At 37.9% G+C, this 12,865-nt stretch overlaps 1 protein-coding gene across 2 annotated transcripts in view; it reads right to left on the minus strand.

Annotated features, from left to right (window-relative positions):
- ARFGEF3 (ARFGEF family member 3) overlaps positions 1-12,865 on the minus strand; it is a 209,135-nt gene that overhangs the window by 46,815 nt on the left and 149,455 nt on the right. For both annotated transcript variants that reach the window (XM_027850770.1, XM_027850769.1), the window contains 6 exons: positions 8,721-8,828; positions 8,136-8,351; positions 7,852-7,962; positions 5,259-5,409; positions 3,026-3,346; positions 558-691 (listed from right to left, as the gene is read on the minus strand). In XM_027850770.1, the coding sequence (XP_027706571.1) occupies positions 558-691; positions 3,026-3,346; positions 5,259-5,409; positions 7,852-7,962; positions 8,136-8,351; positions 8,721-8,828 (1,041 nt within the window). The remainder of the gene's footprint in view (positions 1-557; positions 692-3,025; positions 3,347-5,258; positions 5,410-7,851; positions 7,963-8,135; positions 8,352-8,720; positions 8,829-12,865) is intronic.

Genomic DNA, 12,865 nt, shown 5'->3' on the forward strand with positions numbered 1-12,865 from the left:
TTGGATGATTTGATCAATTGCAAATGCTCTGAATAATTGTTCCAAGAATAGAGTTGGATTTTTACTGATCTAAGTCTCTTGCCTAATCTCCCTGGTAATCAGTAGCTTGCATCAAAAAAATAATTTATTAGTATGAGGAGAGCAGGCAGAAGCGTGAAATAGATTGTTTTCCCCACTGAGTGAAGCTAACACATGAGGAAAGAATCCATAGCTTCTGCCTCATTAAGACCATGACTTAGCAAGCAGAATCAACAAATCAAGCAGCATTAACATGAGCTTTCCTGGACAGTTACCCTGGCAAGTAGCATCATTTTCAAATATCAAGAGATATCTTCTCCACCGTAGGCCCCCAACACAACCGTTCATATACACACATGGCCAGGCACCTCTTGTATAACTACTTAATGATACAGCAAAAGTAATATGTCCAATCCTGTGGACAAAAGGGGTTCAGATTCATTATCTCTGGTTTGTCATTGATTTCAAAGGCAGGGCCTTTGATGGTCCCTGCCGCTCTATGCATTGATAGTATCCATTTTCTTAAGGGAAAGCATTACCTGGCATTGCTAAAGAGTAATCAATGGTGTCTGTAACAGAGTGGAAAAGCTGGGATTGAGAAGCTTTTTTTAACTGGTAGAGGAAACCTGCCAATGCCATTAAATTCAGCTTGTCAGCAGCATCTTCGAAGAGCCTAGGTGCAAAGTACAGGAAAAAGTTACTTAGAAGCATATCAGAACGTCCAGACAAAACAATTTCCCAAGCTCTATACAGTTAACCCTTCCACATTGCACTTTCCCCATCACAGTTTTAATATATCATGGGTCAGCATAAGAAAGTAAGTGGGAATTTTGGGGAGTTTTACAGAACCTGCAGGCAATACACGGAGGCCAGCAGACAATACAGAAAAAGTTTTGAAACTTAGAAATGCATAAAAGATATGTATAGTATTATATAATATCAATATATTTTATCTTTTAATACTATAATAATTCAGCCTTCTTCTCTGGTACAAAGGCGGGGCAAAAATTTTACACGGATTTTCCAGATTACAGGGGCGCCATCCCCCTAACTCCCATGATATGGAAGGGATAGCTGTACTATGGGCAAGTTAGCTCAGTTTCCTCATCTGTAAAATGGAAACAACAGCACTCACCTTTGAGAGAATTAAATGAGATAATGTAAAAGTAATTTTGGAACCTTAAAGTGCTATATAAATGTCAACTATTATGAAGATGATAACGCACAAAGAAGTAAAACATAGTCCCTGACCTCCAAGTATTTATTACCTGTATGACCTTGAACAAGTTACTCAATTTCCCTTGTTCTGTTTCCTCATCTGTAAAGTGAAGGGCTGGGGGGCAGCTAGGTGGTACAATGGATAGAGCACTGGCCCTAGAGCAGGAAGATCTGAGTTCAAACACTTGACACTCACTAGCTTGTGTGACCCTGGGCAAGTCACTTAACCCCGATTGCTTCACAAAAAAACCCCCAAAAACAAAAAAAAAATTAAGGGATTGGCCTAGAAGGTTTCTGAGGTCTCTTCCAGCACCAGGTCCATGATCCTAAGGAGCTAAGATTCTTCAAGCAGCTATGCTTTTCTTTTCAATGAGAATTTACAATTATTTTAATTACATAGGACATTTGATCTTCCCAACAACACCAGAGTATAGGCCAGGGATGCACTACCTTTATTTTAGGGAGAAGAATGGGGCCTGGACCTGTGATTTCATTGGTATTGGGAACTCCCTGGTGAGGAAATTCCCTCCACCAATGCAGATTGGTATCTTTTCTGCAACTTATAGGATTAGAGGATCGTCTGAAGCACTGAAAGGTTAAGGGAATTGTCCAGGGTCACACAGCCAATATATGACAAAGGAAGGACGTGAACCTGGGTCTTTCTGTCTTTAAGGCTGGTTGTTTATCCATTCTGCTATGCTGCCCTCATTATCATTTTAAAAGTAAGAAAATAATGGATAACAGAGGCTAAGTCACAGATGAAGGAACAGAACCAAGGGTAATTTCCACTATACCTCACCCTTCCTCTCTAACAACAACAACAGTTAATATTTATATAGCATCTTAGGGTTCATGAAACACTTCACATATTTACGTACATACATGTGATTGTTCCAACCACATTTTGAGGTACGTGCTATTATTATCTCCATTTTATAGAAGTGGAAACTGAGACTCAGAGAGATTAAAGGATTTGTTCAGAATCATACAGCTATTCCTTTTAAACATATAATAAAGTTATCAAGTAACTTTATTATATATTTAAAAGAAACAAGTTGTATATAACAGATTTGCAGTTTCATGTGCAACCATCTTTTCTTTATTCTACTATGTTATGGAAATACTTGTTTTATTTCTTAAGTTCAGAATAAAATAAATATTTTATAAAAAAAAAATCACACAGCTATCAAGTATCTGAGATAGAACTCATCAAGTCTTCTTGACTCCAAGCTGAAGACTCTATCAATATAATGCCATGGGATATACATGAAGACAGCTTGAAAACAAAACTGAATGTGGAGCATTAAAACGAACTCTGGAAACGTTTCTTGGCAGGACCACTTTGGGCAATTAGTGAATGTCACTAATAAATGACATACCACAGTGACTGTGGTTGAGATTATTGTTGTCTAGTTATTTCAGTTGTGTACAACTCTTTGTGATCCCATTTGGAGTTTTCTTGCAAAGACACCAGAGTGGTTTGTCATTTCTCCTTCTCCAGCTCATTTTACAGATGAGGAAATTGAGGCAAACAGTTAAGTTATAGATCCACCCAATTATCTCAATAATTCCAAATCTATTTGGAGAGGCAGACAAATGGCTCAGTTGATGGGCGAGGTACTTTGCCGGGCCCTTGACGATGGATTCATATTTGCTGTTTTTTTTTAATCTTATTTTGAAACCATAGGAGAAGGGAAAGTGACAGTTATTTTCTCTGCCAGAAAGTTAGAGAATTGTTGCAGAAAAAGCCCGTTATGGAGAGAAGAAGAAAAGGGCAGTGTGCACATACCTGTCAGCTTGGGTGGAAAGGGTGAGGACAGCCTTGGCAGCACTGCTCCCACTCAAAAGGCTGCCACTACGGAAGTCAAAAGCTCTGCCCTTCCCGCCCTCCTTAATGAGCTCCTGAATGGACAGCTGCTGAATGATCGGCGTGCTATGCAACGAGTTGTCCTGCTCGAGGTGCGATTCCTGGGGTAAACATTCTGACTCATAATCTGCCAGGACCCCTGTCCCTCCAGAGGCCTTCTGGGGCTGGCTGATAGGCAGAGCAGGCTGAATTGTGCCATCACTGAAATGGCTGTGCTCCAGTGCTGCGACATATTCACATACTCTGCACTCAGAGAAGAGGAAACCATAGAACGTGGAAGTGATTGAGGTTGCTTAGGGCTATGGGTGGTAATCTGGTATTAGCACCCAATGCTCAGCATCTCGAATGGTAAGACTCAATAGAAAATCCATTGCTTCCCTTGCTTGTCTTTCATCTCAGTCTCCCAAACTAGTCTCTGGACATACAATGATTATGGGGTGTGTACATATGTTTTACCTTTCTTAGTTTCTTAAATAAAAAAAAAAGTATTGATACATTTTGTTTAATGCCTTTCTTGATTCTCTTTAATACTAGTGCCTTTCTTCCAAAATTATCTCCAATTTATCATTTTATCTAGGTGTTTGTATGCTGTCTCTGCTATTAGACTATGAGCTTCTTGAGAGCAAGGACTGGTTTTGTTTGTTTGTTTGTTTTGTTTTGTTTCGTTTTGCCTTTTTTGTATCCCTAGTCCTTAGCACAATTCCTGGCATACAGTAGGCTCTTAATAAATGTTTGCTGACTTGACTAGGACAATCACTTTAAACACTGGGAAAAGTCCTAAAACATCTTGTTCAACCTCTAGTTTTTCCTTTGTATCCTGGAATTGATTTCTTCCAAATAGAATCTTAGGGCTAGGAGGGTTTGATGGATTCTTTAAGTCTATCTCTCTAGCTTTAGGGAAGACTAAAGATCACCCTGCTAACATGAGAATATACCCCACTGAATTCCTCTGGTGGCTCATAGTGGTATGAAGGTGACCCCGGATACTAGCAGGCTATGACAACAGAGTTCAAGCTCTGAGCAGATCCAATTTGGAAAAGGTTTTGAATATGAGCCTGGTAAATACTCTATGTCATCCAATCAGTCACCAAAGGTTTATTAAGTGCCCTCTGTGTGCCAGGCACTGTGCTGTATGCCGCTGCCTAACTCCATGCAGAGAAACTCATTTTCAAAAGACTGGGCTACAAAAATGACTTTTTGGCCACAACCACCCACATTAACTGTCTTCAAAAGCATAGAGGGGTTACAATCAGTATCAATAAAATCTATGAAAGGAGTAGACATAATGTTAACAACTTGGATGTCTTGATCTAAGATGAACTTTCCTCAAAAACACACTCCAATGTCTCATCACTCTCCATGCCAGGGAATGTATTCAGTAAACAACTTATGTGAAACTGAAGTCTCTTTGCAGTAGAACTACAGAATAGCTGGTTATAAATTTCCATATTAAAACTCACCATGTAACTGAAGACCATTATTAGTCTATCCTTCAACTTTCTCTTCTGCAGGTTGGTTAATTCCATTCCTTGAGTCAGTCATCCTATTCTTTAGCCTTCTAATTTTTTAATCACTCTCTCTACTAAATCTTTACACTTACTATGGCTATATTTAATTATAGAGTCCAAAATAGGGCATATTCTACAACATATTTACCCAGAATTCTGAACAGTTAAATATTACCTCATCATTTATAAATGTTACTATCCCATTTTTGCATCATACATTACAGTACCACCTTTGATTTAAAACACACACACACACACACACACACAATTGCAGGTAGTAGGAACTTTAAAAAATGCTTGTTGATTGACTGTACTTGTGCAGACTAATTTTCCCTATCTTCTCCTTGAGAAGTTAGTTTTTATTCTTTGAATACAACACATCTGTCTTTTTCATTCTAACTTTAAGCAGAAAAGTCAAAATTCCTAAACTCAATTCATATCACTCTAATACACATATTCAATTACAGCTCTCTTCACCATCTGTCTAGCCCTCCCTTATGATATCCCTTAGATAACCTTCCTATTATTATGATTATAATCTAAATTAGATACTCACTACTAAATTCACAGGGCAATATCGCTTGAGCCACAATTCCAAGGAAGAGTTGGTGCTCATCCAAGGAGAAAGGATAACTACCATTCCATACCTGAATACATGTGGCCAACAGTCCTGATTGTGGCTTCCCATTTCCAGGCCCACATTGAGGATGGCATCCATGCACAAAACATGTGCTGTATGTAGCCACACCCCCTGAACCTTCCCAATCTGCTCCAGTTTCTGTTCCACTTTTTGTTTCACTGTGCCAGAAAGACATTTATGAAAATTAGTAGTTGGTAAAAGGCAGGCCAAGCAGGAAAAAAAGAAAGGGCACATGATAGAAAGGAAGTATAGGCATGGCAGGACAAAGCATACTGTAGAGAGCACTGAATCTTAGAATGTTAGAGCTAGGAAAGACCTTAGACCCTCTAGCCCAACTCCATCATTGTACAAGGAATGAGCAAATATTTAAGAATTCAAAAAACAACCCAGAGAGATAAATGACTTAACCACAGCCATACAGTGAGTTAATAGAAGGGCTGAGACTAGAACTCAGGTCTCCTGAATATCAGTCCAATAATGTTTCCACTGATTTTAATACTGGCAACTTAGAATTTGTACACATATCAGCTGACATTTATTTAAGGTTTGGAAAGTGCTTTTCATATGATATCTCATCTTCCTTAGGAATTAGGAATTCCATGTGACCCAGAGTTTTTTTTTCTCCCAATGCCTACAGTTAAAATATCTTTAATTATGTTTTATCAGAACTGCTAAAAATATGAGCCCCAGTTTCTTTCCTTTTTTCTCATCTTTCCATTTCTATGACAGGTTAATTATCTCTATCCCAGTATGACCCTTCCCAAGTATAAAAAGATCAAAAATTAGCAATATCCCAGTATGCTTTAAGGAGTAAAGGATAGAATAAGTCCTCAGAGCATATGTGGATGAATTTGCTAGTGGTATCCTATAGGGTCTAGACAGGTGCTAATAACTGTAATTTTGAAGGCCTCCAATGGCTACTCATTTTCCTTACACCCTAATGAAAATATTCTTAAGGGTGACTTATTTAAAACAGAACCTTGTGGCTCTGATTGGGACCTGTTTTCCCCTTAATTTAATAAACCATATCTACTCTGAAAGGATGCTACCTCTTTCTCTCTCTCTCTCATACACAACACATACATACATATTATGTACATATGTATGTACATACATATATATGTACATATACATGCTACCATTCTCTGACTATATATTTGTGTGTGTGTGTGTGTGTGTGTGTGCGTGTGTGTGTGTGTATTTCTGTGGTCTGGAGTATTTGAAAAACAGTCTGTTTTTTTCATTTATGTTTAAGCTCAGATTTTCAGGGTAGGTCACCCTGGACTTCATCCTGAACTTCTTTGGAACACATTGCTCTTTGGAACACATTACTACACACAAGATGCAGCAGCCATCTGAGTAAGTGCTGATGCATAATTAGCTGCAAATTCTTTAAAGTTAAGGGACCAGTTATTTCAGATACATATGGTAGGTGTGTGTGTGTGTCTGTGTCTGTGTGTGTGTCTCTCTCTCTCTATATATGTATATATATGCATATATACATATATATGTATACACACACACACATATAGATACATATACATCCACACACAGAGCTAGAGAGAGGTGTCATGGTGTATGCACTTTAGGGGATTGAAAACTTAAAGAAATGGCCTCAGAGACAGGATGATCTAGATGTTTCCAACCGCAGGCAAGTTATACAGACTTTTCATGCATCATGATTGGTGCACATTGCTCTTTTTTTTTCTATTTTTTTAAAAAATATTTTAGGCAATTGAGGTTAAGTGATTTGCCCAGGGTCAGACAGCTAGTAAGTGTCAAGTGTTTGCTCTGAGGCCAGATTTGAACTCATGTCCTCCTGACTTCAGGGCCTGTGCTCTATCCACTGTGCCACCTAGCTGACCCCCACATTGCTCTTCTAAAGAAATTTTCCTCTCTGGAAGTTTCTACGCTAATGAAATCACTCTACTGGACTAAAAAAATACATTCATGTACAAGTACATATTTATGCCCATACTGGTATACATAGCTAGCATGGTATCCAAAGGGCTCCAGACAAGAGACTTGGGTTCAGATCTTGGCTATAATATTAGTTGCCTGATTAGAGACAAATAATTTCACCTTTTGGAACCTCAGTTTTCACATTTGTGAAATGGGGAGATAATACTGACTTGCTCAGGGTATTATGAAGAAAGCACTTCATTAAACTTCCAAGGACTATATGAATATAAATTCTTCTTATTATTTCTCTGAATCTGTGAATTTACCAGTGCAGGAAACTCCTTCTGGCAATGCAGAATAGCAACTCATCTGTACCTTAAAGTCTTAGAGTCACCTGGGGGCACTGAAAGTTATGTGACTTGGTCATGGTCATATAGCTAATATGTGCTAGAGTTAAGACTTTAACTCATGTCTTCCTGAATCTCTCTGCACCCTTTCTAACATATCATGCTGTCTTTTGAACAGAAATATAGGTATATTTATATACATGTTTTATATACATATAACATTTGAATTATATGCATATAAAATATATCTACATATTGCTGCCACCTCCACTCACAGATAGACATATACATATATACCTACATATATATCATTATATACATATGTATGTAGTATCACCCTCCAGATGTTACCTTGGGTTATAGCATCACTGGGTTCTTGAACTTCTCTCTCTTCCTTCTCTTCCTGTACACAAGATGCAGCAGCCATCTGAGCGAGTGCTGATGCACAATTGGCAGCAACTCCTTCAGAGGTAAGGGACCAGTTATTTCCCAAATCTAATGTCCTCCTCCACCCACCCACCCCTTATTTAAAGGAGACAGCACCCCTTCCAAGGGCCCTATTCCTACCATTGTTACTTCTACCAAGGTTTGCAGGTCACTCTAAATGGTCCCAGGACTCAATTCTTGGTCAGTACCTAAAGCACAACTCAGTCGAGCTGCTTTCCTTAGCCCATCGAGACTCATGCAGATGGAATCTCGTTCTTTCTGGTTCTGTTCTTTGACTCCTTCCGCACCCAGAATGAATGCCAGTCCCTTGGAGCTTCCAGCCATGCGACCAGTCAAGGGTGTAGACAAAGTATCAATCAAGTTCTTCCAGCAGCCAATCAGGATATAACGGGCAAAAGCAACACCTAGAGTGTAAAGTACCATGGGTCACTTTTCAGAGAGAAAAGTGGTCAACAGAATTAAATACATATTTTATGGCATAAGAGTGGCATGCAGGCCTTTGTATTATTGACCTATCCCTAGTTTTATTTTAAAGAACTGAGCTTGTTCTATTGTAATTGATTGCATTTGACTTTTTTTAATAAGGAATTTTGCTGACCAATGAATCATCAGTTGTATAAACTCTCTAAGTAGCCTCTATAAAGACAAGACAAGTCCTCCTCTTAATAAGGGTGACATTATAGTATATAAAACATTGGCCAAAAAGGGTCCTGGCTGCTAAAAATATAAACAAAGTGCTCATATACACATATTTCCAAGATTTAAGTCATTACCTGCCACTACGGAATCATCTGTTCTCTGGTTCTGGTTGAGAGGAGACTCTGTAGAAGCTGATGCCATCAGTTGGCCACCTATGGCACTGCTCTCCAAGCCATCAATATCTATAAAGAAAAAGGGTCATGCTCTCCTTAAGAAAGTCATTTCAGTCAAAGGATATCAAATAGATGAGGGAAAGAGAGAGAGAGAAAAAGAGAGAGAGAGAGCCATTTAAAAGTATAATAGTGAACATTGAAAAATATATTAGCTAATCTTAGCCTCAAAGAAAAGACATAAGAAGGCAACTCCCTTTGTTTCTTTTCAGAGATGAGGTTTTTTGTAGGACAAGCATTGTAGAACAATGCATATTTCACACTTCTGTTAGGTTTGGTTAGTTTTGAAAAATTGGCTTCCACCTCTTTTCTATTCTTTATCCAGATAATCTTTATCCAAAGAGACATGAAGGATGTCTCTCTGAAAGGGAGAAAGGGAGATGGATACGCTGGGAAATGTAGATGATAAAAAAATGCAATACTTGAATAAAAATTTTACTTAAAAAAAGAAAATATATTTGGACATACGGCCTATTGTTCCTTCAATACCTGTGTTTCCTTAATATTCTGTTGAGATTATTTTTCTTGTTTGAAAAAAGTCATAGTATTGGAGTTTATGTCACTTCCATAGGAAAAGAATACCATTAGAAGGTCAGAAGTCTTAGGATTTCCCCCTGAAATAAAAACTTTATACAAGAACATAGCAATATTCTTACTTTCCCCTCCATTGGCATTTTCAACAATCTGTTCCTTCCCTATAATTTCATGCCTTCATATACAAATCTTTAAGACAGGTGTTATACCAAATATTCTAGTTTCTCCTACAAAACTTCTTTGGAAGAGAGTTATAAAGAAAACTCATCTTATCAGACTGCCTTTTCATATGATTTGCCCATTTCCAACAACCAAAGTTATTGCAAATTGCCTTAACAATAATACTTGACACCTATAAAATGCTTTGAAATTATTCTCATTTGGCCATCATAAGAGCTCTATGAAGTGAGAGGTAGAGTTGGGATCAGTACCATTTTATAGATGCAAAAAACTGAGGCTCAGAAGTTATATAACTTGCCCAAGGACACGCATTAAGTAAACATTACAGCTAAGACTAATAAGCATGTCTCCTGTTTCCAATTTCTTTCCACCATACCTTGCTGTGCCTATATGAAGGATGTTAAACTCTGTCATTTACAGTAATATTGGGCCTAGATTATTGAGCAAACAGGCAAAAAATGTTGTCTAATTATCACCAAGCAAGCTCTTTGAACGTCAGCTGATAAAAGGTCCTCTTTGATAATATTGTCACAATTAGTTACGATTATTAATGGTAAAAAAACAAACAAACATCTGTAAGCTAGCTGCCATTGCTTCACATTCTAAATTATAAAAGGATCAGATGAAAGTCCTTTTAATCGCATTTCAAATCCATCTCCCTCTCATCACCTGAATATTGCTACAAACCACTCATAAGCCTTTCTACTGGCAGTTTCACTAAGAGCACAGCTTTTACTATCCCATTTGAAGGTTAAAATCTCTACCACTGTTCTACCATTCAAACTCAGAGCTCCACTGTTTATTATCAATGATAACTAATGAATCAATTAATCAATTAGCAAACTTTAAGAAGCACCTACTATGTGCCAGTGATGGCGAAAGGCACTAATGAGATAAAGAAAAATGAGTCCCTGCCCTCAAGAAACTTAAGTTTTTTGGGATAGATTCAAATAAACAAATACAAAATATATAAAAAAGATGATACAAATTAATATTGGGGGGTGGAGAAGATGAGCAACTAGGAATCATGAAAGGTTTCTTGTAGGAGGTGACTCAAGCTAAGTTTTGAAGGAAGTTAGGGTTTCTAGGAGACAAAAGGGAGGAGGGAGTGTATTCTGGGGCTGACAAAGATATGAAGATACAACATGGATTGTCAGGTGGAAAGAGTCTAGTTTAATCGGAACACCGAGCACATGAAGGAGAGTAAGATATAATCAGCTTGAAAAGATAGATTGGAACAGATTGGGAAAGACTTTCAATGATAAAGAGGCAAGAGGGAGCCATTGAAGATTTTTAAACAAGGAAGTGACATAATCTAACCTGTGCTTCAGGAATATAATTTTGGCTACTGTGTGGAAGCTGGATGGGGAAAAATGGAGAGACTTGAGGCAGGGAAGTCAAATGCAATAGTCTAGAAGAGAGGTGATAAGGGCTTGAAAAAGTATGGTGGCTGTGGGAGTTGAGAAAAGGGGTCAAAAGTGAAAGATATGGAGTCAAAGGACTTGATATAGGAATATGAAAGAGTGAAGCATCATTGAGCCATAGGAGGTGAGAGAGAGTGAAGAGTTTTGTGTCACCTATCTCTCACTGGTCTCAGCAGCATGGATTTTTGTAACCAGCTTTATCCTAATCTACATATAACCAAAAAGCTTTCTTCTTTATCTAAGTAGCTTAGTATAACCAAAAAGCTGTTAGGTATGGATTGCATAATTAAAACAGAACCTCATTAAGATGTGTGTGCTTGGCTTTTGATATTTTTGACACTTGATCTGGGTCCTTGGCTCTTCTACTGGATCTCAAATTTGGTTTGTCCATTCAAAAGTGAAAAGATCTATTTTTTCTAATTCTACTTTTGATATTACACATGCATATTCCAAACCAGTGTTCTCTTTCAATAAAGAAAGATTCACCTAATTTGTTTGGGGAATAGATTCTATTCTTTCCCCACGCATGTCCCCACCTCCCCATGTTTGTTGTCCTTCTGATGCTACTCTGGAAAGAAAGGTAGATTTCTTTCACTATTACTAGTGACCTAGTAGAAATAATCTTGGTGTCAATGCATTATAGAGAGGTAGGCTAAGAATATGTAGGTCAGAAGTCAGGAATTGTGACAACTAATTTTTAGTCCCATATCACATAGAAAAGTTCTAACAGCTACCATATTTTATATGAAATGACTTGGGGAAGTGAAATGAAAAATCCACCTGGGGCTAAATTCCTTGCCCAACTGGTCAACTCTGGGTTAACCAGATTACATTAACCAATGACTCCACATTTACAGGCTGATATAAAAACTGCACTTGTCTGGATCTAGGCAATGAACTCCTTGGTTGATCAAGTGTAGAAAGAGGAACATGAGTCACAGAAGGAGGGAAGGAATGGAATCCAGTAGGAAATTTAAAACAGAGATCTTCCTGGATTTTAGAGCCCTAGAATTATAGGGTCATAGCTGAAAGGGAGCTCAGAGGCCTTCTAATCCAGCCTCCTCCTTTTATAGATGGATAAACTTGGACCCAGACAGATTAACTGACTTGCCAAAGGCCACGCAGGTAGTTACTAGCGGAGCCAAAATTTGAACCCAAGTCCTCTAATTCCAGATCTATCATTCTTTCCTCTAACCCATGATGCCGTCTAAGTCAGTTATGCAGTTTTCATCTCTGAAGTCTGCTAGTTTGGAAATTTAGTATAGACAATTCCTCCACAAATAAGGGGATCCATAGACTTGTCCCACATCTGTTTTCAAATCTTTCCACAAGGATAGAATTAAAACAAACTAGGACACAAACCTAATTTACTGCAGTAGAGTTCATTCCCTAGATAATTTCTGCTCGACTAACTCAGTAACATTCTACTAAATAGTCCCTCGGAGTCAATGTAAGTTATACAAGTCTTCTGTATATGTTTAAAGAACATAAATTTGATGGCAAAGAGAGTCCTCTTGTCTATTTCTTAATTACAGTACTATATGCAGATATGTAGAAGTAAATAATACTGACATGCACGTAGGGTCTTCACATTTGCATGGAACTTTACAAATTTTATCTCAATTTATCCTCAAGACAGTCCCATCAGAAAAATACTACCAGTATTATTTATTATTCCCATTTTAGAGAAGAGGCAACTGAGGCTCAGAGCAGTCACCTAACTTGTCCACGGTCATGCAACAGAAAGTGAAGGAGGTAGGATTCAAATCCAAATTTTCTCCTTATTCTACGGCCTTATTTCTACTACATGATGAGGCCTATCATGAAAGATTAAAGATTGAATAATGATCAAAGACCTAACAAACACTGAAATTTAGGATGGGAAGATAAATGGCAAATAAAGAGACATTT

Source organism: Vombatus ursinus, unplaced genomic scaffold, assembly GCF_900497805.2.
Source record: "Vombatus ursinus unplaced genomic scaffold, bare-nosed wombat genome assembly UNPS02009132.1, whole genome shotgun sequence".
Lineage (NCBI taxonomy): Eukaryota > Metazoa > Chordata > Mammalia > Diprotodontia > Vombatidae > Vombatus > Vombatus ursinus.